The sequence below is a fragment of the Drosophila albomicans genome, chromosome 3, assembly GCF_009650485.2.
Source record: "Drosophila albomicans strain 15112-1751.03 chromosome 3, ASM965048v2, whole genome shotgun sequence".
Lineage (NCBI taxonomy): Eukaryota > Metazoa > Arthropoda > Insecta > Diptera > Drosophilidae > Drosophila > Drosophila albomicans.
The window spans coordinates 36,831,385-36,856,139 of record NC_047629.2 but is presented as its reverse complement, the minus strand read 5'-3'; the positions used below and the strand labels follow the sequence as shown (position 1 = coordinate 36,856,139).

General features: G+C 38.5%; 3 protein-coding genes and 1 long non-coding RNA gene across 10 annotated transcripts in view; 2 read left to right on the top strand and 2 right to left on the bottom strand.

Moving 5' to 3' along the window:
- Positions 1-21: 21 nt before the first annotated feature.
- LOC117567474 (transcription factor GAGA) lies at positions 22-8,815 on the top strand. Of its 5 annotated transcripts, none has more exons than XM_034247501.2 (6): positions 22-220; positions 3,245-3,710; positions 3,770-4,117; positions 4,399-4,536; positions 6,123-6,634; positions 8,674-8,815. In XM_034247501.2, exons 1-6 carry the CDS (start codon positions 29-31, stop codon positions 8,734-8,736), a joined length of 1,719 nt encoding a protein of 572 aa, XP_034103392.1. In that variant the 5' UTR covers positions 22-28; the 3' UTR covers positions 8,737-8,815. The 5 variants fall into 5 exon arrangements, with proteins under 5 accessions (XP_034103392.1, XP_034103395.1, XP_034103394.1 ...); XM_034247504.2 differs by having other exon boundaries at positions 4,399-4,662; XM_034247503.2 differs by lacking the exon at positions 8,674-8,815 and having other exon boundaries at positions 4,399-4,662; positions 6,123-7,986.
- Positions 8,752-10,410, top strand: LOC117567477 (secreted protein C). The gene has a single exon (XM_034247507.2). The coding sequence runs from the start codon at positions 8,752-8,754 to the stop codon at positions 9,742-9,744; it is 993 nt and encodes a 330-aa protein (XP_034103398.1). The 3' UTR covers positions 9,745-10,410.
- A 307-nt stretch (positions 10,411-10,717) lies between these two features.
- The window catches only part of LOC117567472 (venom dipeptidyl peptidase 4), a 92,494-nt gene continuing 78,456 nt past the window's right edge, over positions 10,718-24,755 (bottom strand). For 2 of the 3 annotated variants that reach the window (XM_034247494.2, XM_034247495.2), the window contains exons 3-10: positions 14,905-15,156; positions 14,068-14,847; positions 13,045-13,501; positions 12,762-12,982; positions 12,525-12,694; positions 12,301-12,461; positions 12,036-12,241; positions 10,718-11,701 (exon numbers count right to left, since the gene is read on the bottom strand). In XM_034247494.2, coding sequence (XP_034103385.1) covers positions 11,585-11,701; positions 12,036-12,241; positions 12,301-12,461; positions 12,525-12,694; positions 12,762-12,982; positions 13,045-13,501; positions 14,068-14,847; positions 14,905-15,156 — 2,364 coding nt within the window. In that variant the 3' untranslated portion in view covers positions 10,718-11,584. Of the gene's footprint in view, positions 11,702-12,035; positions 12,242-12,300; positions 12,462-12,524; positions 12,695-12,761; positions 12,983-13,044; positions 13,502-14,067; positions 14,848-14,904; positions 15,157-22,232; positions 23,043-24,755 lie in introns of all 3 variants that reach the window. The other variant, XM_034247493.2, reaches the window with a different exon arrangement.
- Positions 19,213-20,672, bottom strand: LOC127565655 (uncharacterized). Its single transcript, XR_007954987.1, has 2 exons — positions 20,271-20,672; positions 19,213-20,205 (listed from the first exon to the last, which is right to left on the bottom strand). It is a non-coding gene; the product is annotated as an uncharacterized LOC127565655 (long non-coding RNA).

The window sequence follows — 24,755 nt, the reverse complement described above, 5'->3', positions numbered from 1 at the left end:
ACTGTTGGATTTGGACACGACAGCCCTAATGTCGTTGCCAATGAATTCGCTGTACTCGCTCACCTGGGGCGATTATGGCACGTCTCTGGTATCGGCAATACAATTGTTGCGCTGCCATGGCGACCTCGTCGATTGCACGCTGGCCGCCGGTGGACGCAGTTTTCCGGCCCACAAAATAGTGCTATGTGCCGCTTCGCCGTTTCTATTGGATCTGCTAAAGGTGAGAGCTTTTTTTGATGATGAACATATTCCTATCCCCCCTTAAGATAAGCACACATAACCTCAACAATTTTGAATTTTAATGGCATGTGTGTGCTGTGCTGCCTGCGCGTACAGTTTGTAAACAGAGAAACCAAAGTCGTGTCCGCTTTGCCAAATAGGTTAATATGTGTGTGTGAGTGTGACTGCGATTGTAAGTGTATTGGAGCAGCTTCGGCTCCCGTCTGTGCATGTGAGCACTACGTGCGTGTCTGTGATTGTCTCTGCCGTTGTGTGTGAGTTGAAGACGTGTGCACTCGCGCTCTATTCCTGGGTTGCGCTCACTCAGCAGCATTGCTGTGCTAACGTCTTGTCTCGTCTCCTACTTTCTGTAGAGAATTCTGTGCAAGTTTTCAATTGTCAATTGAGTTGAATGAGTTGCGCACTCTGGGCGCTGTCTCTAAAAACTCCAACTCTCCCCTGTCTCATTTGCATCTTCATGCGTTGCCCTTAGTCGCGTATTGCCTTATCAACTTGTTTGTTATAACAAATACAAATATAAAAGAAAAGAACTTATAAGCTTTTTTGAGTATCAAAGAGAGGGAGAGGGCGAGAGAGAAAAACAGAGGCAGAGCGAGAGCGAGTGAGCGCAACGGGCAGTCATATAAAGTTGCGCCAACTTTCAGTTCGAGTGTGTTAGAGCGAGCGCAAACGAGAGCGCCAACAAAGTGACGGGGCTGCCTGACTGCCTCTTACTTGCTTTGCTACTCTTGTTGTTGCTGCTGTTGTCGCTGTTGTTGGGTGCACACGAGCGCGACCTCTTTTTGCTTATGTGTGTGTGTGCGAATGTGTTGTGTGTGTATCGGTGTGAATGTACAGTCGATATTGGCTATGGGGCATGCTAAAAAGGGGAGCAGTCGATTTGATAAAAGTGACAAATTTAATATATGTACGTATTGCCTTGCCAGAAAATACATAATTCTCTTTGTATGTATTTTTATCTTTCAAAATATTCATCGTTAAATAAGTTTTACTGTATGTTGTTTGTGTTTGTCATAAACAAGTTGTACTGTTCAATGAGCAGAGCTCATATCAAAATTATTTACATACCGACATACGGATGTACATACTTACCGAGTATATTATATTTTCGGTATGTGTTTTGCTTTTAACTTTGCATTTTTTTTACATTTGTATTTAAATGTGCTCTACTGTACTTTTTTAGCGCCTTGTTTTATTTCAATGTGGTAGTTTTTGTTTAATATTTGATATTTGCAATACACACTGTTGATCAGTGCCAATAAGATATTCCTATTATCAGTTGTTGTCCACATGTCATTTCGGACCAAAACAGAGCGCAATGCTGCTGAGTGCAGATGGCCAGTGAGAGGGAGAGAGTGTGAGAGGGAGAGCGTAGAGCGTAGAACACCTGACACGGCGGGCATCTGGCATCGGCTTTACGTGCTCGCTCCCCGTTCAAAAAGTAAACAGAGCGTAATTTTTAAAACGTCGCTCAGAGCCGATTTTGTCGACGGGAAATGTCAAAAATTGGTTTTTATATGTGAACTCTGCAAGAGTCGCAGTCGCAGCCGCAGTCTCTGCTGTCGCCATACTACATACAGAGTGTGTAGTACTGATCTCGTTACACTCACACACACACGCAAAACACGTAAACAATGCTCTTTGTTGCTCCCGCTCCCTCATCAAATGCAACCAGCGAAAAGCAACCACTCTGAACTGAACTGCTGAACAACAGCAACAAAAATCGATGAGCGACGTCAGCAGCAGAGCGAGCAGGAAGGCACAACATGGCTGGCAGCAGACAAGCAGAAGGGAGTGTAGAGTTCAAAGAGCGTTCACTACGCGGCCTTGCTGCTGGTTTGAGTGCGACGGAGCGTTGGCTGCTTGGCTGGCTGGATGACATTTAAAGAGATTTGGGATTGGGTGAGAGGCGCAGACAGAGAAAACTAACAGTCATTGGCAGCTGGGGGTAAAGAGAGGGGTGAGCTGCCTCTGTCGCTGCCGCTCAGTACTCAGAGTGGTGCTCACTTTAAGCGCGTCTCTGACAGCAAAATTTTCTACTTGCCGCCCGCTAATTAAATGTGTTGTGTGAGGAGCTGGCATGTGAGCGGGGTGCTCTTTCTTGAGCAAGCAGCGAGCGCAGCGCAGCGGTCATGGGCAGCATCTCCAATCCTGCTGCAGAATGCAGAGCGCGCATAACTCAAAAGCCGGTTTATTCATTCCAATGAGAGTATGCGTATGTGTGTGTGTGTGAGTGTGCGTGTCGTCGAATTGCCGCTGTATGTGTGAGTGAGTGTAAGTTTTGTCGTCGTCGTTGTTGACTGTGTTTATCCGTTTGTTTCGGTGGTCTCACATGATGGCCAGCCAATTCTTTTGTCTCTGTTATGAACTGACGCACTCAGCAGCAGCACCACTGATTGAGCGCGCGCGCTCAATGCCGCCAGCAGCCGGCAAAGTCTCTATTTGGAGCGTCAAAAACAAAAACAAAACAAAAACGCACGCTACGAACGTATTCAACTAGAGAAATTACTAGTTACCCAACAGTGCTTTGTGTACATGAAAACAGCGCTGACAATAACATTGGAATCCTTAAGTATTTTACTTGAGATGAGTTAAATCTTATTAGGCAAATATTCGTTTCATACTTAGATTTTTTTTTAAATATTATTAGTTCATAAAAAATATGGCGATTTTTCTTACCTCTATCATTATCGAACTTTATTTTTTTTTATTATAAAGTTTCTTAAATTTTATAGAATATATGATAATGTCCAATAGAGATGCAAATAAATAAGTGGGTAGAAAATAAAGAAATATCAACATCCAACTGAACAAAAAATAAATAAGTTATATGTTGAATAATCGGAGCAATATAATTTATGTGAAATTAATAAAAAATGCAAAAGTATTCAATGCTCAAAACAGTCATGAAAAGGAATTTTATAAAGGAATTGTTATCATTTACTATTTTTTTTTTTTTTGGTAAATTGGCTATAATTGTTGCATAATTTGTTTTCTTTTGTAGAATACGCCATGCAAGCATCCAGTTGTGATGTTGGCGGGCGTGAATGCCAGCGATTTGGAGGCACTCTTGGAGTTTGTCTATCGCGGTGAAGTGAGCGTCGATCATGCACAGCTTCCATCGCTGTTGCAGGCGGCGCAATGCCTCAACATCCAGGGACTGGCACCGCAAACAGTGACCAAAGATGACTACACCACACACTCGATACAACTGCAGCATATGATTCCACAGCACCATGATCAGGACCAATTGATAGCGACCATTGCAACGGCCCCACAGCAAACTGTGCACGCACAGGTTGTCGAGGACATTCACCACCAGGGACAAATTCTACAAGCCACCACACAGACCAATGCCGCCGGACACCAGCAAACGATTGTGACAACCGATGCATCAAAACATGATCAGGCCGTTATACAAAGCTTCTTGCCCGCTCGCAAACGGAAACCGCGCGTTAAGAAAATGTCACGTAAGTGTTAACAATGAAAAGTGCCTCAATAGTTACTAATATTCTGCTTGTCAATATAGCCACGGCACCGAAAATATGTAAAATTGAAGGAATGGACACGATTATGGGCACATCGACATCCTCGCACGCAACAGCCGGACAAGGACAAGTGGTTCAACAGCAACAGGTGCTAGATGAGAACGGTGCGGAAGCGCAAATGTTGACATCCACGCCGATCATCAAGAGCGAAGGCCAAAAAGTTGAAACAATTGTGACCATGGACCCCAACAATATGATACCTGTGACGTCGGCCAATGCGACAACCGGTGAAATAACGACCGCATCTGGAACAACTGTAACGCCAAGCGCCAGCGGAAGCACCGCCACGCCCAAGACCAAACGAACCAAACATCCGCCTGGAACAGAAAGTGAGCTCATCCTCAATGCAATTGCCTTATTTTCTAGCAATTTAGTTATATTCATTAGCCTTATGAGAGTGGTAGATTGTCTGTTGAAGATTTATACAACCGACCAAGGAAACTTTGTGCCCATGAACTAAATAATGTTCATCAGATTGAACGTCTGAAGAATAACTTCCAAATCATGGAGAGTTTTACAACTTGACATTCTAAATCCGAAGACATCATCTTAAACTTGAAGTGAACCCTTAATTGTTTTATAATCTACAATAATACTTTTCTTGTTGCAGAACCAAGATCACGCTCACAATCGGAACAACCTGCAACTTGCCCCATTTGTTATGCCGTCATACGTCAATCGCGCAATCTGCGGCGCCATCTCGAGCTGCGGCACTTTGCCAAGCCGGGCATCAAAAAGGAAAAGAAAAGTAAGTCCGGTAACGGTAACGATAGTACACTAGACACCAGCGCCGAATTCAACACAACCACTGAGGGCGACACCACGATCATCTCGGGAGCGGGAACACCAGCAGCAGCTACAGGAACGCCAGTTAGTGCGGTTGGCACGCCCATAACGCGAGTCATTGCCACGCCTGTGACAAGCAGAGACACAATTATGGCCAGTACTGTGTTGCCACAGCAGCAATTGCAGCAACAACATCATCAAACGACGCAACAGCAGCAGCAACAACAACACTTAACAACACCAACACTTAATGCAGCAGGTGGAGGTCAAACACATCTCATGAGCGTGAATGTCAAACATGAAGGCAGCGGCGGTGGCGGCGGCAATGCGGCTGTGCAACAACAGCAGCAGCAGCAGCAACAACAACAACAACAGCAGCAACAGGGCATGCAAAATGTTATACACATAGTGGGCGATCAAGTGTTTATGCCACAGCAGCAACAGCAGCCGCAGTAAAATTAGAAACGACGACGCTGCCGCCCAATGCCGCCTGCCAAATCATTCCATCTTATCACCACACAAAACACACACACCACGCTCATCATCTACACACATTTCAACACACATCTACATACACACATACATGCAATGTTTGTAAATAACAAATAATTATCCGTCAGCAAATGAATGTTTGATTTCATTTTGTATAATTTTTGTTGTAAGTTTCATAATTTCGCTTTTAAACTTCTTTTAACCCAAAGCCCAAATAACAATAATAGCAAAAGGCAAAGACGAAAACAAAAAGCAAAACAAACGATAATTATCATTTTATGCAGTATTTTCTTGCATATGAACTAAGCAACGCTAAATACTCCCAACAACAAATTTTACTTAAAACCACAAAAACAAAATATAAGCAATTATGTCGCATAATAATTCTAAGTTGTAAACAAAGAAAAATCCCGATTAACAGATATTTTTAATTGTAAGCTTACGTTGTGGCTTAAAACGACATGCAGTTTAAGTTTTTCTTTAAATAATATATAATTTTATATATATTACAAATTGTTTAATAAATATATACGTACTTCATTTTTATATAACACAAATTTTTTGCAATTAATTGATTTTAATTATGATTGGCTCTCGTTTCGTGTGCGTTTTTGTGTATCAATTTGTTTATTGTTTGTTTATTTTGTGCAAGAAAATACTGCGTACTTAATTTTAAATGAGTTTTAGACTTTTGTTTGATTTTTCCATTTGCTTGCTTAATTTAAAATTTGTAACGAAATTTTCATTGCTTGTTTGTAATACTATTAACATTTTCTAATTCATTACTTATTTGTTAATCTCGTTAATACACTCACTACACACACATCATCCACACACACACACACAAACAAACTCACAACTCAACTGTTCTACATCTCTTTTTTGTAGTGCCTACGATCTATACTCTTGTTATTGATATCACTACTAGTCAGGTTGTTACAGCTGTGCCTCCCAGTCGGTGTCGCCCTAGTTGTAGTTGTTGGCCTCTTCTCTATTTAACACTCTTGCTTGTTGGCCACATTGCTTATACTCCTCTCTTCTACCCACGCTTTGCAGTACCCAGCGGCAAGAAACCTGGCAGCGGAACATCTGGATCTGGGCAATCGCAAGCAGGCGCTAGTGGCACATTGAATGCCAGCGGTGGAGTGCCTCAGGTGCAAACAGTGCAATCTCTGCATCCGTTGCAAGGCGTACAAGTGAAAAAGGATCCCGATGCACAACAGCAGCAACAACAGCAGCAGCAACAACAACAGCAACAACAGCAGCAGCAACAGCAACAAACAATGACAGTGACAACCACGGCCGGAGGTCAGGTGCAGCAGCAGCAGGTGCAACAGGTGCAAGTGCAACAGCAGCAGACGCTGCAGCATCATCAGATCATCGATTCGTCGGGCAACATGACAACGCCAACGACCAGTGCCCAGGCAGCTGCCCAGCAACAGGCAGCGAATCAGCAGCAGCAGCAACAGTTGGTGGCACAGTCCGATGGCAGTGAGAGTGGGGCGCCCTTGTCGATTGCCCAGGTGCAAACGTTGCAGGGTCATCAGATCATTGGCAATTTGAATCAGGTGAATATGACTGATTTTCAACAACAACAACAAGCGCAGCAGCAGCAGCAGCAACAACAGCAGCAGCAGCAGCAACAACAAACACAACCACAACAGACGCTCTGAGTAGAGCAAACAAAAACAAAAAAGAAAAGCACGACGCACGCACCACTTTTGTTGACGTAGCGGACGGATGCGTAGTTTCACTATGCAACACCTAAATCCCTGACTTGGTTATATACAAAACGCTTTTATTCTCCCGGATTGCGTGTAGTCCTAATTTTTACTATCAGAACTTGGTTAAAAGGTGTAAACTAACCATTTAATAGACTCTTTCCAATTAATTTTATTTTTTTGATTTTAATATTTAAAGAGGAAAGAGTCTATTGATTGTATCATGATACCTTGCTAAAGTCTTTATTTTCAATTTGGCTTAATCCAATGTTCTGTTGCGACTTTAGACAGTTAGTTAGTTTACTCCGTTTGTCCTATTTTAGTTTTTATTACCAATTTTGTTGTACAATTCTGAAAAATTGAAATGTTGATTTCGCTACGTTTAATTTGTTTTCGCTATAGTTTTAGTTTAAGTACGCGCTATGGTTATTGGACTATGTAATTGTAATTGTGCTGTAGTTTGCCCCCCCAAAAATATCCACGTCCCAGACCCAGACCCAAACCCAGATTCCCACTTCCCATCTTTGTTATGTGTATGTAGACTTAATTGAACAGGCTAGGCTAGGATCAACCTAGTCAAAAACTTAATATGCAGATCGTTGAGTGCTCAAAAAGTTGGGTTAAGACCGTTTGGCAGTGCTGCCAACTTGTCTGTGCAATAGCTAATCATTCACTTTTGTGAATAAAAACAAAACACTTTTATTGTTTACTTTACTTGAAGAAGGTTGAATTTAAATTTTTACCCTAAACTTCTGTTTAGTGGACAAAATCATTTCAATTACTTTCTCAAACTTTAGTTAATCCCTATTTTTGCCTGATCTTTGCTATGATGATTGCAATCAAGCCACAGATATCTATAAGCTTTAGTTCTTTCATGCTTCCCTTTTTTGGGTCCTTGGCCAAAACATCTTTTATGCTACACAGTACAAAACATTTGTAGCCGCCAACTCTAATTTTATTTACAACTACAAAAAAAAAACACAAAAAAAAGAAACAAAAATTATATATATTTACATAATTATTTCTTAATTTTAATAGTTACAAATTTTTTAAATAAGTTGATGTTCGAGTGGATCGTTTATTTGCATCAAAGCAAGTATTTGAGCTGCTCGAAGAAAACAATTACCTTAACTCTTATTACTTAAATAAAATTAAATTTTATTTAACCTGACAAATAAATGAATAAACCAAAAAATGTTGAAAAAAATTTATGAAAGTATTTTCTGTTGAATTTTCGGTGTTGGTTTTTTTTTATCATTCATTCTTATTGTTAAGTAAATAATTTAAATCATTTGTAGTATCTCGATAAGTTAAAGCTATGTGTTTACTAACTTTATTCATTCTCTATTAACTTAATGTATTTATAAAAAATTTGTTTTGGTTTTGAACTCAATTTCCTATATAATCCCAAACTGTTTGAACTCTACATTGTGACTTACTGCACCAAACGCATTTACATGAAACTCACACACAATCACTTACACTCACAAAACTTGTTATGAAATAGTTTTTAAATACCTGTTATAATTTGTAAGTCTGAATCTCATCAAAATTTCTTAAGAGACCCAATGGTAACTGCGGAAAGTTCTAATGAATTTTCCATGCTAATTTTCTGCAGTTCTCATATCGAAACTATTTCATGACTTGTTCGCATTGTCCTTACACACACACACACACAAGCTCACATGAAACCCATAACCAAATCATTAACGAATCGTTTGTTTTTATCTTGTCTTCTTCTCTCTTGTCGCTGCCTCGTTGTTAACAATCACCAACTCTAACCTGAAATGAAATATGTTAATTAATCGCCAACTCATGCATCCATCGAATCAATCAAATCATATCCAAAAAAAAAAAAAAAAAAACAATCACAATGTATAAAACAGGGCAACAATAAGAACATTTTGGTAAAGAAGGTTTTCATTTTGAAAGGCGGGAATAATACGTAATGATGAGCCAACGATATGACCAGCGGCCCTGGAGGTGGAGGAGGAGCATCCGGGGGCGGTGGGCAGCCAGCGCAACAGCAACAACAACAGCAGCAGTCGCATAGCAAACACAACAGCAGCAGCAACAACAACAGCGGAAACGGCAACAGCGGCAGCAGCAACAGCGCGGCATCAACAGCAACAACAGTGAACAGCAGCAGCAACACTCAAACCGGAGCAGCAACAACTGCAACTGGTGGAACACTGCAACGTCGAGTATTGCGCGGTCATGCGGCGCAAACGACAAGCGGAGAGCGAGTGTTGCTGATTAACTATGTGCCACAGCAAGGAACAGCGGGAAGCACATCCACAACGTCCACGACGAGCACAGCATCACAGTTGCCCACACGCAAGATACTCCAGGCCAGAGCCACGGCAGCAGCAACATCGTCAGCAACAGCAGCAGCATCGGCAACAGGAACGACAGCAGCAACCACAACAAGTGCTGCTGAAGCATCCACAACGCCAGCTGTCTCCTTTGCTGGCCTCGGCTCTGAGGTGACAGTCACATTGACACGCACCAATCAGCGTGCCAGCGTGACCAATGTCACAGCCGCCGGTCATATTGTTAGGAATCAGCAGACAACAGTTTATCAGACGACAAGCACAGCGACGACAACCGGATCAACGAGCAGCACTAGCGCAATGCACGAACCCGTGCAGCATATTGCAACACCCACGACACCGCCACCATTGCGCTGGCAGCAGCAACAGCAGCACGAATACCAGCACGAACATCATCTGGTGGAGCAGGATCAGCACATTATCATCGATCATCATCAGCAGGCGGACGCCGATGATCAGCTGATCGAGTATGATGCCAGCGAAGGTGTTGTTATTGAGGAGCAACATCATCAACAGCAGCAACATCATCTGCACCATCAGCTGGAGCTGCAGGAGGATCTGCAGGATCACGATCCACAGCAGCAACAGCATCACGATGTCGTGCAGGAAGTGTATCTGCAGTAGTAGCAGACAGTGTTAAATACGAGTATATATATTATCTAGTATATAGCTATGAACCGATTCAAATTAGCGTTAAGTTATCGAGTCTTCATTATCAACAAATTACTCATAGAAATCCACAAAATTTATAGAATTTTCATTTAACCCGACCAAAACACCGTAAATCATTGAGTTGAGCTTTGGCTCACGTACACTGCACACATACGTTAAAGCTTTGCAAGCTCAAAGCTTAGCGCAGCGTGTGGACAAAAGCACACCAATACATGTACATTTTACAGCTGCAGACAAGCATATGGAAGCATCAACTTACAATTTAAATTGTAAATAAATGTAGCATTAAGTAAAAATTTGCATATTTAACAAATTTATCTAAGTAATAAAAGCATATGTATAAAGTGAATTGGCCTAGCACATAAGTTAATCATATTCCATAATTATAAACGAATTTTAGATCGTTTGCATAGAAAACAAATCAAATAAAGATAAATATTTTTGTACCATACAAATTATGCTTCGAATTTCAATATAAAATCTTAACTTCTCATTTATGAAACAACAAATCAAATCAAATCAATTATTTATTATTGTCTGTTTGCAAAGTTTAAACTTAATCAATATCAATTGTAAAATACAGATTTCAGAACTTAGAAAACCCCAAACCAATTAAAATAAATACGTAAATATACAAAATTATTTATTTAAAATTGCAAAAGTATTTTATGGAAATTTCGTATGGGGATTTTACACATTTTGGGGCCAAGAAAGAAAACTGAAAAGTTGGATGCTGAACTAGAATTTTATCAGCGATGAAGGGAACATAAAATATTAGATAACGATATATTTCATTTGTTTTATGTAGGAGATATTTTAAGAGTTTCATTCATTCACACAAATAAAAAAGAATTGTTTTTGTTTTTCATAATTTATTTTAATAGTTTGCCTTTTTAACTGTTGCCTATACACAATTTCCATCTAATTTACAAAAAGCCATTTAACAACTATTTATTTACAAGTTTTCGTTTTGTTTTGTTTTTTTTTACAATGTGGCAAATTAAAAAGCTAGAACAAACTACAAGCTATGAATTTCAGCTGGCGCAATGTACAGGAGATAATCTTAGTTATATAAGAGAACACCTGTCGATTCAGCTCTCTCCGGTCGGAGCCGAAGTTATAGTCATCTAATACCCTTGCGATACCGATTTATAGTACTTTATAGGGCTTGCTTGAAATATTTGATATATGATTTATATGGTTATACTAAGTATGCAAGGGCATCACAAAATTTTAAGCAGATTACTTTCACTAGCATCGAATTTGAGCAAAGAGTTTATAAAATGTTTTGAATAGTTTTCTAAGAATTAATTGTATCTACATTTTTGTTTGCGATTTTTTTGTGAAATAGTTTTATAATATTCCTCAGTTTTCTTGAATTTCTATTTAACAGGCGCTAACTACGATGTCAGACAAGGTCTGTACGCTAGGTAGTTAATAATTGTATAAATATTTTTGTATCCATTTCGTTATTTTGTAATATGCTTAAAATGTCTTAAAATGCAATTTCAAATATTATTGTTCCAAGTTATCTTATAACACTTTTGGACCTGCATTAGTTTGGTTTTCTTGTGAAGCATTTTCTTTTTTACTTTTAATGTGTAACTACATTTTTAATTAATTGCTTTGATTTAAAACTTGTTTTTCTTTTTTTTTGGTATGTTTAATGGAAATGCAACTTTTTAAGTACCAATTAGTTTAGCTCATCGTCATTGAATAATTTAATTTAATTGAATTCTGCTTGCAAGCTTTAAAAGTTATTATTTTTAGATGCTTATTGAACTAGAGATGTTTATTTGGCGCTCTTCGCGAGGCGACTGCTGGCAAAGCATTCGCCAAAGAAACGATCCAGCGAATGATATAAATGCGGACGCACATTGGCCAGTCCATGATCCTCGTCAGCGTAGCTCTGTAAAGATTGAAGAAGAATTTGACATCAATTTGAATACAAGTATTTTATGACGATAATTGCACACCCAAATGTGGCAATTATCTGTGTTGAGCTAATTAAAATAAAATTGTAGTTGGGGTTCTTTTTATGTTAAATGGATGTATACTAATATTAGACCAATGTGTTTAACTGAAAGATTTCTTAAAACATCATATGTACTAAAACTGATGCAATAATCTCAAATGTGCACTTATATGCACTTCTTTTAAATCCATTTGTTTGCAGTTATCTTGGATGTTCATTTAAATGAAGTTGCAATCATAGACTGTAGTTATTTAAATATTGAACTTACAATCTGCTTGAAGAGAATGTCGTGACGCTCCAGATTCTTGGCCAGAATCATGGACTGCTGGTAGTGCACATTGTCATCGGATGTGCCATGGACGAGCAAGTATTTCTTGCCCCGCAGCTGCTGGGCTCGTGTGCTCAGCCTAGACTTGGCATAGCCAGCCTCATTAGCCTCTGGCACGTTCATATAACGTTCCGTATAAATGGAATCTGCAAAGTATGTTCCATTAAAAGGCTGCAAGAATTAATTGATGAAATTCACAACATACCATAATAAGTCCAATCGGTAACAGGTGCAATGGAGGCGGCGCACTTGAAGACGCCATTTTCATCATTGGCCAGCGCCATGGCTGCCGCATAGCCACCATAACTCCATCCCCAAATACCAATGTGATCAGCATCAATGTACTTATACAACTGTGTCAAATTTCTATAAACGAAATAGGAATTCAAATGATATTGCACTAAAGGATCTTACGCAGTAGTAACTCACTGTGTGACTGTGATCTGATCGTTGATTTCCACTGTGCCCAATTGCATATAGATGGCATGCAACAGCGTCTCGCCACGCAGTCCGGAGCCGCGTCCATCGATCTTGGCATAGATCACAGATTGATTTGAGGTAAGATAAGTGCCCCAGTCCATCATCCACTTGTCGGTCACCTGGAAGATTACAAAAATGTGGTTCCACTAAGCAAATTCAGACTACTTTTTAGCACATTTCACTTACGGAGTAAGAATCAGGTCCGCCATAGACATCGACCAGCATGGGATACTTTGTGTTGCCGCTGGTATCCAAATTGGGAGGAAGTTGCAGCAGCACCTTGGCCTGGAATCCGCCATCGATGTTTACCGTTAGTATCTGATGCGAAGGCAGTGACACGCCCTGCAGCTTGCTGCGCAACACATCATTGGTCTCCCAATCCAGCAGCTTCTTCAGCGTCACTTGAGCTGTTCATGTGCAGAACACAAAATTAAATCTTATGCGATTTATGAAAGTGAAAAGAACTTACAGTTGCTGTAGCTCCACTCGTAGATGGCTGTTGTGGGTATGCCTGGTCCCAGGGAGCTAATCACAATTTGATTATTGTCATTGAAGATGGCCGAGTAGTACGTTTGCTCCACGTTGCCCGATATCATCAGTTTGCATGTGAGACAACTGGGGGTCTGCTTACGTGTGGATGCCACCGCACGTATCGCATACAGATGCAGCTGCTCGGGGTTCTTTTCCGTGTTGGCCGTGTAGAAGATGACGTCATGCGTGCCATCCCAGTGGAGAATGCTGTCCACCACAAATTTACCGCTGGTCAACGGCTCCAGCTGTGCATTAGTGCTGCCATCTGTTGGCAGCAGTTGCAACTGCTTGTAGTTCTCGTGAGGCAGCACAAAGGCCAAGCGGGAGCCATTGCGATTCTTGAATGGTGCTGTGTACAGATCCACCCAGCCCGTTTCAGACGTCTTGCTATACAGCTGTAGGGGGATTATAAAATAAATTAAATTATTACATAAAAAAGTTTTTGCATGGCTAACCAGAAATGCACTTTCACTAAAGTTTTTAACACCACTGCTTCACTAATGCCGTTGTAAACTCTGTGCATTATTTTCCTTTTAACTCCCATTTAACACCAAAGCGTGCTCTTGTGGGACTTGTTAAAACTAGCTTGCTTATATACGATCTTTCACTTATTAATCTTAGCACTCAACCGTGTAAGGTGTACACGTAATGTACGTAATTGTTCCCACTCATTCTTAATGTATTTTAAATGTACTTCAAAGTCTAGACTAAGGCCTTTTGTTCTCATTCATTAAAAGTGTTGTTCATTCCATGCACTACACTGTTCTCACTTATAAGATGTCTCAACTGAAAATCATCTATTCCCAGTTCTGTCCAGCTCAAATCTAACCCTAACTCATTGCAGCTGCTCTTAGCGGTCATACTAAGCGTAGCTTCAAACACCAACTGTTCTCACCAGCTCTTGCAACTGATCTTATGAATTGCATTGCTAAACAAGCCGTTCTTTTCCCTGCGAACTTACCTGCTTGCGGCCGCGTCCATCGAAGGTAACAACATAGGCGGCGTTTTGAATACGATTCATCCAAATGGAGAGCACATTATTGTCATCCAGCCAACTGACAACGGTGACAATGTAATCGGTTTCAGTATTCAGAGCGCTTGGAATTGGCATCGGAGTAAGGAAGTCTGGGCTACCAGCCAACGCGCTCTCGAGATCAGCCATGTAGAGCACAACTCGTGGATTGGATGAACCCGCCTTGGGATAGTGAATTTCCTGATGCAAAGGATACTGGAAGCGTACATCGCCAGGTTCGCCATAGTAGGGGAAATTGATGACATGCGTCGGCGAATCATCAAACTGAATGAAGGCGATCTGAGTGCCCGATGGATTGAACCAGGTTGCCACATTGGAGCTGAACACCTCCTCCTCATAGACCCAATCCGGAATGCCGTGCAAAAAGATGCCATCCTCATTGGTTGTGATGGCAATTTCACGCTCCAGAGCACCCTTCTTATAGTAGAGATTACGCTCAAAGTTGATGATCAGCGCATTTCCCACCGGAGACCATTGCACCATGCTGAGAAAAACCGGCTCATTCTGTATGGTGAGTGAGGAAATATTGCCCGAGCTGATGTTATAGATATCGTATTGAGCCAAGAAACTGTAGCGGAAGTTCTTCTTGTAGTTCTTGGCCAGCAGCAGGAATTGTCCATCAGCGGATTTCTCATAGAGCACGTATTGCGCTGCATTGGTCATCAGTTTTGTGACCGTTAGCGTCTTAGTATCCAACTCGACAATGTCCTATACACAGTAAATATTCAATATATGTTCTTAATAGTAATATCTAATTAAACCCACCGAAAGCTCTTTGTATATCACTGAATTGCCATTGCTCCAGCTGCCATTGAAGCGCTTCGCATATAATTGACCAGTGAGCACATCCTCTAGATTAATGCCCTTATCCCCAGTATTGTCAGCAGGCTTGTCATCATCTCCAGAGCCCACAATGAACACGATCATAGTAGCCACCAGGGCTACGGCTACGATGGCAGCAACAATGCTCAAAATGATCCGCACGCGGCGTTTCTTCTCCTTGGAATACACCAGGTTCTGTGAAGGAAATTTGGGAATTAGTAAGGTTTTATTTGAGAGCATTCGCTTAACTTAAAAAGAACATTTATTAAAATAGTTTCCCTTTTTAGCAGGTTTATTTACCACTCAAATTTATTAATTGCAAGTTTGTCTTGAATAATAATAATAATTGGAGCTAATCCAAGTATAGTAAACAACAATTAACTATACTCTTAGGTAGGTATGTATACACTTAAGGGAAATTATATATTATGAAAAGTCAAAAAGTTTATAACAATTTGCATATCACATTTTAAGTAAATACGTTATGAATATTCCAAGAAAAAGATATAAAAATTAATTTTTTGGGTTAGAAAAGGCTAGCACGGTGTTTTAACTTTTCTAGGTATTCTATACTAAATTATTTATTTATTATTGTTTGGAAGTAGGTTAGAATAAAAACTCTTAAGTACAAAACCAGAGCAACGAAGAACATCAGACTTGTTTTTTATATATTTTGGTCTATCCGTTTCGGGTTATATTGTTTTTGTTATTTGAATTAGATTTCCATAGGAAAATAGATAAAACAACATAATTTTAATAAGTGGAAATCAATCTTGCTTCATTATTGATTTAAAAATATTTTCTTGCAAAGCAAATGCTGCTATTAAAAGACTTTCGCAATTTTCGTTGTGAAGACAAAGATGACTTTTCATTTTGCTTGAAAGAGGCAAGTCGTTAAAGCTTGCAAAACTAGTTGTGCTATTAAAATTTCATAAATCATATTTTAAAATTTGTTCAAATATTCCAATTTTTGCTTGGCACTTTTTATGCTTTAAGCTGTATATCTTTTTGGTAATTAAAATTTATTATGTAGTCCATAGTATCCGCCAATTTTAGTAACCACAAAAGACCGAACAATTTCTTCTAACAAGTTTCCAAGCTTGTCTGTATTATACAAGTCTTTTTCTCATAAAAACTGCAACACTTGCAAAAAATTGCCTAACAATATTTGAGGAATATTCCTAAAATATATATAGAAAGTAATTATAGTTGGGAAACCGCATTTTTGTCCGCCACCGCCTCAAAATGGTTATTTGGTCAACTCTTCCTGTTTGTCGTACGCCACTATTTATGGCCAACAGCAATTTGTGGCTCAATATTTGAAATGAAAAAAAAATGCGACTTGCTGTTTTGTTGATGGTTATGCACCTTCTAAACCTGACCAAAATAAACGTGTGGTAAACAAATTCCCAGTTTGCAACGAGTGTTCATCAATCCCAAGCACGTTCCGTAGCGTCGCAGTAAGCGAAGAAATAGAAATATTTATTGGAATTGGAAGCGTCGTTGCGCATGCCCAATAACTTTTTCTTTTTGTTTTTTTTTGCACTGTCTACTTATGGACGGGATGGGAAGGGAAGGGGAGGGGAGACAGAAAGTGAGCCCAAAATCAAAAAGACAAGACGCTAACTGAAAATGAAAGTAGTTTTCTATACGTATGAGAGATACACGACACGGACTGAAGTTGTCTTGAAACTGGTTTTACGATGTTGGGTGATGATGCACAGCCGCGGGGAATTTGGAGAAGGGGGTGTGGAGACAAGGGAAACCGACAATTGGGGCATGACGTAAGCACATTAAACATTTACCAGGTAGCAAAAACGCTAAGAAATTGCTCTTTATGTAAGTATTTTTTATTGGTTATTTCTTGTTTTGTTTTTTTCAGTTGTGATTTTTCACATGATTGCATTGCGCCACTCTCTCAATTACAAATTATTTAATAGAGCTGTCGATACTCGTTTATTTCGCATAATACTCACAACAAAAAACATTATTTCTTTATATTTTTTGTGTCAATAGGTTTTTAGTTGTGAGGCAAAAAATCAGAGACAACATGACAATTGTTGACAATTGTGCGTTGGAGTTTTTTTGTTTTGTTCAAGCTTCAAGGTTAGACGACTTTTATAATGAGATTTCAGTCGAGTCTCAGCAATTTTTTATTATACACTTGCTGTGGGTATTTTTTGTGGTTTAGCTCAAAGTGTGGCGGATGCCATAATACATTATTGATCACGTAACGAATTCGCATGATTGGCGGAATGGAAATTTCTATGAAAACTATTTTTGGCACCAGTCTTTAAAAAAGTTGATATGTTTGGTATAAATTGGGATATTGAAAGTCTGGAGTCAATGTGGATTACCTTAAGATAAACACAGTTACTTAGTCAGAAGCAAATTTTTTTTTTTAATAATTTTGTATCACACATATTTTGATATGATATTCTTTATTGTTTTATTTATTTTATATATATTTTTAACAACTTTAATAACTTTTTTTAAGACTGTTTAAGCCACAAATTGAAGGTGTGAATTCTCAGACTCACTAACAAGAAATTTAGCTACTTCTTTGCATTAGAGTCTTTGAATTTTTCTCCATAAAGAAACGAAGTTTTCTTAAATATCTCAAAAAAGTCACATTTTATATTTGAAGTATTTAAATTTTTCATTTTATTAAATAGTTTTATGTGCTAAGTGGGGATTGGAACCCATCAACAAAAAAGTTTAAGGTATGAATTCCCTGGATCACTTAGAACTAATAAAAAATGTCCTTGCTAATACAGAAGAAAAACTGTCTAAATAACTGTTTAAAGGTCATATTTTATATTTGAAATTTTAAAGTTTCAATTTTATTAAAATATTTTATAAGTTTCCCCTAAATTTCTCGACAACTAAAATATGTGGGAGTTATAAACTTTCAACCAACAAGTTTAAGGTGTGAATTCCCTGAATTCGCTTTGAATAAATAAAATATCTACCTGCTGCCTGCTGTATTAGAGTCTTTAAATCTCTCGCCCCGCCCATTAAAAATTCGCTCTTAAGCTCATTGTCGTTATTGAGATAATGCCCTTGGCTGGGGAATTCTTGGCTGAGAATTCTCTAAGCACGTAGAACGTATTTCACACCTCAGGCAACCGGTTAAGATCCATTCCAATTGCAATTTGCATTAAAGCCAACAAGTTTGTTCCACTTGGTGTCAACTTTGACCTTAACCCGCCAGCGATTGCATGGCTTTTGGCCAAGAGTACGCACATATTTGCCATTAAAATATGCAGAATGAAATCGAAAACAAGACTTCTCGCATACACACACATACACACACACACATTAACACTAACAAACGGGTAAGTCCACGCCCACGCCTTCGCCACGTGTGTTCGAGGGTCTCCAATGATTTGTGGCTGTGGCAAAGCTGAAATATATGGCACCTTGGTGGCAACTTGCGACTGGCTACAAGTACAAAGACATGTTAGTTACAACTTGTACGATTTTATGGCTAGCACAGACATAAAATATGTTCCCTCTGGTGTCCCTCTGCTGCGTATCGCAATGATTTCATTCTCCTTTTGTTTCCCTGTTTTTCTTCTTCTGTGTTTTTATTTGGGTTTTTAGTGGGGTTTTGGGGTCAGCGCAGCATTTCATAAATGCAGATCAAATTGAAATGGTTTGCTCTCGTTTAGTTACTATTCTGATACACTAACTGTGTAATTGTAAATGGGGTATTTCAAGTAATTGGTTGAGTTTGAATTTATGAACTTGTAAGTATTTATATTCATAGAAGAATATTTCAAATTTACACAATTATTCAATGTATGACAATTTTAAAGAGAATTGTCAATTAACTAGACTCTTTGTAGATAGAGCATATTTATAACAAACATTAATTTATTATAAATTTTTATATTTAATAGTCTAGAATTAAGATACAAAGTTTAGATAATTAATTTTAGAATATGCATTTATTTATAAAATTATTTTTCAATAATCTTTAGACCCTTCACTTCTAAAAGAAGGAAAAAACGTGTATTAATTCTAATGATAATTATTCTTCACTAAAATTTATTTTCAAAATGTTTGTTGTATGGAATTTTGGTTGTAAAATAATTTATTTATTATTTGTAAGCTTTTAGCTATCACTTTTAAAGGAGGGAAAAAGTTCTATTCATTTTAAATCATTTTATCCTTTATTAGAATATATTTTTAAAAATAATATACATTGTTTATTCATATTTAACACTTTTATTAATATTTGTAATATTTTTAAAAGGAATTCTAATATAATTATTTATTTAGGATTTATAATTGTAGCTTCGAATGAAATTCAATTGTACACTAATATAGTCGCTCTAGTTGGTTTATTATTATACTTCCATTATAGAGTATCAAACAAGTCGACTTGGCAAGCATTCAGTTCACTTCAATTGTTTTTGATGGTGCACAAATTGAAAAATCGCCCGGCTAGCTTCCTATGCGGCTTGCCAATGCATGACTTTTGTTTGGTCTGGGATTGTTTGGGGATTTGTGCACAATATGGCGCAATTAGTGGCGCCAGAGAAGCCCCGAAACGAATTCATTAAATAAATATGAAACCGAATGCTTTTAGGAGCATTCAAATCCCCAAGGCACCGCTGGAGGAGCACAGGGGGAAGACTAAAGCTAAAGAAGTGATTGGAAGGGGGTAATTCCAATTGAAATCGACTCGAAACTCGATGGGAATCAGCTTGAAGCTGTGCTTTTTGCTTTTGTTTCTTATCCTGCTTCAGATTCAGCTTCAGCTTCTGCTTGTTGTGCACTTGAACTTCCGGCAATTAGTTGGGTGAGGAGGCAAAACAAGTTGAATGAAATTTATATATCCATGTTGCACCACATGTCGTATACTTGTTTAGTGTTTTGCTACCACTGAAATTGTTGCTGCTCTCCCTCTCCCTCTCGCTCCACTCATGATTGTTTGGTTGGGGTCTTTAGCCTCCTCTAGATGTCCTGCCACTGCTAAAAAATGAATGAGCCTCGTCGTCTGCCTTCTCTGGTTTCGAGTTATTTTATTTTTTTTGTTTTTGTACGGGTTTGGGGTTGGTGAATGGCTTCTCCTTGGGGCGCTCTTGGCCTGTCATTTGTCGTTTAGTTTTTCATTAAACTGGCAAAGTTAATTAGTTGTTGTCCTGGGCGTGCCGCTTTTTGTGTCCTTGGGCGCTTTTTGTTGTCCTTTTGCTTGTTTTTGTTCTTGTTGTTGGCTTTTTTAATACAATTACACTAATTGTGAACACATTTTCGTATAAGCGAATTAGACAAATTATCCCCATAAATTGTGTGCTTACATTATGTGGTTTAACAACGTTTTGGGGAAGAGTTGAAACACTTCTTAGGGGATTAGTTTGCTAAAGCGAAATCACTGAACTGTTGAAATATTATTACACTATCACTTAAAAAATATCTTTTTACATTCTTTTTTTTGCTCTTTTCCAACTTTTTCAACAGTGTCTTTTCTGTGACTTTTTGCTGGTTGGAAAGATGCTCTTCCGTTGACTTGAAATAAACTTTAGCTGCGAAACTTTTTTAGCTTTGTATTCGCAAAATCTTTCATAACATCGGAAGCCTTTGAATTCGCACAACTTGATTAAGAGTTAATTTCATTTTGAATAAGTTTGCGCAGATATTTTTGGCAGAAAGTTTAAGCAGAAAATTTGTATCACTTAAATTATTATGAAACATATATTTCATTTAGTATTTTTGAGCTCAATAAATCTTAAAAAAAAACGCGCTGACATTGAATACAAATGACTTACTTTGTTGGTTATTTAACTTTTACTCTTTCTGCATTTTGAACTCGCTATCAGATCTTCATAAATATAATCTACAAATACCATAAACAAGTGAACTTTAAGCTCTCACCAAATCGTTGAAAAAATTCAACTTGTTTATTTATTTATGCCTTTATTTGATTTGGAATAAATTGTCTTTGGAATTGTGGTTAGAAGTGGCTTGAATAATCACACAAACATGAACTAGAGCTCAAGCTCTCAGCACACATAAGAGAAAACTCGTTTATCTAATACTGCATATATGATTGCATGCGCATATTTATCTTGAAACTAATCTAGTTTAAATAAATGTTTCTTGCTTGCTTCGCTCCTATGCTTTTATTGGCTCTTTTTCTTTCATTCACGATTATTAATGTTGTGTTGCCAGTTTTAATTCTATAAATAGAGATTTATTTGTTTAAGAGAAATGGAACTAATCATTGTTTCTTTTGTAATTGTATCTTGTGTCGTTTTATCTACATTGGAAATAATTATTTACATTGTGGTTATAATAAACACAATATTTTTTAAATCGTGTATATTTATTTTATAATTTATTATTTTATTTATTTCTTTAAATTATATTTCATATATTACTTTCTGCGCCGGATTTCTTACTTTATATTTCTCATTAAGCTTATGAAATACTTTTTATTTTTCTTTTTGGATTTTCCCTAGAAGTAAATTTGATTGCATTCTAATTATGTCAAATTTATTCTCATCGAAATTGTTTTAAAAATAGTTTTATTGTAAAATTATTAAAAAAAATTGTTTTTTCTTTTCCTCTTATTATTTTAGATTTTTTTTCCAATTATAATAACTCCGTTTTATTTTAGTTCACTTTCAATTCTTTCTTGAATTAGCTTAAATTTGTTCATATTCTATTTTCATTCATGATTTTTTGCCGCATTTTCATAGCGGTATTTGTTTTTGCTAATGAGAATAATTTCATTTTAGTTCATTTCCGTTAATTCTTTTTCGCCATTTAAATGATTATTTTTGTTTAATTTTGCATAATTGTTTATGAATTATTATTTTGGTTATATGTATTCCACATTTTCTAATGAAAATTAAACGCATTTCATTACCATTTAAATTGCATATTTTGCCCGCAGTTTAAATAACATTTAACCAATTATTTTCGCTGTTATCTGTGCACACTTGTTGCATGCCACACTCATTCACACACACAAGTTCATGCCACCCATCAGTGGGAATTGTCATTAGGAACCGCGTCGGATAGCGTTGTCCAGCTGCATTGAGTTCGCTTGACAGGTCATCAGCAGGAGCAATTAGTGGCTCATTAGCATTTAGGAGGAGCCAAAGGAGGAGAAGTAAGTGCCACACTTGCCACTTGCCACTTGGGGGAAAATCAATTTTAATTGAAGAGCAACAATCTGTCTAAACAGTGTTTGGCAGTCACTTCGAGTCGAGTCGAGTCGTGTTGAGTGTCAGTCTGTTAGTGTGTCAGTGGCTTACCTTAAACCGTGTGATGCCACCGCCACCGCCAAAGCCACCGGCGCTGTGCAAATCGTCATCGTCGAGGCTGCTGCCACCGACGCCGCCCAGCATGGATTCGTGCAACTTGGCACTGTGGCGCCTCAGCTGATAGCTGCCGGTTAAGTTGGCGTGGCTGTTGCTGTGACTGTGGCTGTTGCTGTTGCCAGTGGCAGCCTTATAGTAATACGGCGGGTGCTGGTGACGATGATGCGCGTGTGCGAGTGCGGAGGCGGATGTTGTTGCCGCTGTTGTTGGCGTTGCAGCCGCATCCTCATAGTCATAGTCCAGCAACTCGATGGGATGCTCGCATTTGCAGCGGTGCGGCGGTGTGCGATGCGGTGTCGTCAATGTTGCAGCTGGATGTGAATGGGTATGTGCTTGCTGCTGTTGCTGTTGATGCTGATGTTGCTGTTGCTGTTGGTGATGGTGGTGCCTGCTTTTGTTGCCATTGTGGTGACTATGACTGTTACCGCCACCGCCTCCGCTGCCATGTGGTGGATGAGGTGGCGGCGGAATGTCTGCGGGTGTTATATAGATTTTGCCCTGCTGCTTGCTCGGCCAGTGGAACTCATCAAATTCGCTTGAACTGTTCACTAGTTGTTGTTGCTGCTGTTCCCACTGCAGCTGTCGAAGTTGCTGTTGCTGCTGTTGTTGCTGTTGCTGCTGCTGCTGTTGTGGTATGTGTCGCATGCAACTCTGTTGTTGCTGCTGCTGCTGTTGTGGCTGCTGCTTGTGGTTGTGGTAGCGATAATATTGATGAAACGCTGTGGTCCCACTGGCGGGCAGATACTGCGCATCGATGTGGCAGGAGAAGGAAGAAGAGCGTGCGAGAGAGTGGCCATAAAAAGAATTGTTTGTTGACAGCATGTGCGCCTGTTAAATCTTTGTTAAAGTGTTCGTTTTTGTTTCCTGTATGTGTGAGTTTTGCTAGGATATGCGTGTGTGTGTGTGTGTGTGTTTGCGTGTCTTTTGAGGATAAAACGTAAAAACGAACGCAACACAAATTCACAAGCAACAAGCATACGAAACTCGGCAAGCTACAAACTTAAAATCGAGTGCATTAAAATAACGCTACTTAACTGGATTTATAGTGTGATCATTGCTATCAATAAATTGTTTATTCGGCGTGTGGAATCAATAAACGAAACGAGGGAAAAGCATTTTTCATTTTATTGTTCGTGCATTTCAATAAATAAATTTTTATTTTGTGTAAATAAAAAATACACATTTCTTTGTTTTTTTAAGAGGATTTCATATATTTATTAGATTAATTTCATTTTATATACTTAAAAAAATAAAAATAATAATTTCTAAGTCGATTGTATGATATACTTAATAGAAATATTCTTAGTAAATACAATATGAAAGCAATTTATTAAATAATATTTTTCAAGGCAATTAATAACAGGCAGAAGGAATCATCTTCGATCTCATAAAGTTGACGCATTATTGATCAACGTAAACACCCGTCTGTTCGTCTGCCCATTTTATTTATATATGTATACCATAACAACTTTATTCTTTAAGACGCCTGCAAATTTTGTTGCGATTAGATAAAACTTTTGGAAGGTATTGGGAAATAATTTCGTATTGCAAAAAAGGGATAGTTGACAATTTTGGTATATTTTGTGCTCTCTGGTATACTTTATAATTGCTCTATATCGATATACCAAATATAACCCTTCGATATATTTTAGTATTTTTGGGTATGCAAATTTGATATGGGGTATGTATGATACATGTTCCATAGCGATATACCAAATATATCATTCAGTATATTTTATTATTTAATTGAGTATATTTATTTCCTATACTCGATTGAAACAAAACTAAATGAATTTTATTTGCTTGAGGTAGCATACCAAAATTCATAGTTAAAGTTTGCTATGGCCATAATTGATAAAGTGCCGTAGTAAAGCAGGTTACAACAGCGGTTTTGAATAGCAGCAAATTCTCAGCTGGTTCAGTGTGCATACAAAACCCCAAAAAACTAAGTTATGAAATGCAATTTCCACATGGCCAAATAAAGGAAACAAAACGCAAACAACTCTGGTAGAAAGCAAAGTCATAACCAAGTCACAACCAAAGCCAAGTGAGATTTGAGCCAAAAATGCATTAGCTCGATTTGGTGGCCAGCTCACCGCAATTATTTAATTACACTGTGGACGCTGATATTCCCCACCGAATACACTTTGCTCTCCTCTCCATTCTGCTCTCCTTTCTCTGCTTGCCACGAACTTAATCAAAGAGCCAGCGCCAAAAACGTGGCAAGTCAAGCACAACACAAAAGAGCGACGAAACTTTTGTTGCAAGTTGCAAGCAAAGGGCGAACAGCAAAACCTCAAAAAGGACGACGACGGCAATGGCGACGACGTCGTCAGCAGTGGCCCAATGTCACCCACACTGAGAAAGAGATAGAGTCAGATAGAGTGAGAGAGAGAGAGAGAGAGTCTCACATGCTGGCTGGGCAACCTACAAAGCTAAAGAGCTACAAAGCTCAGA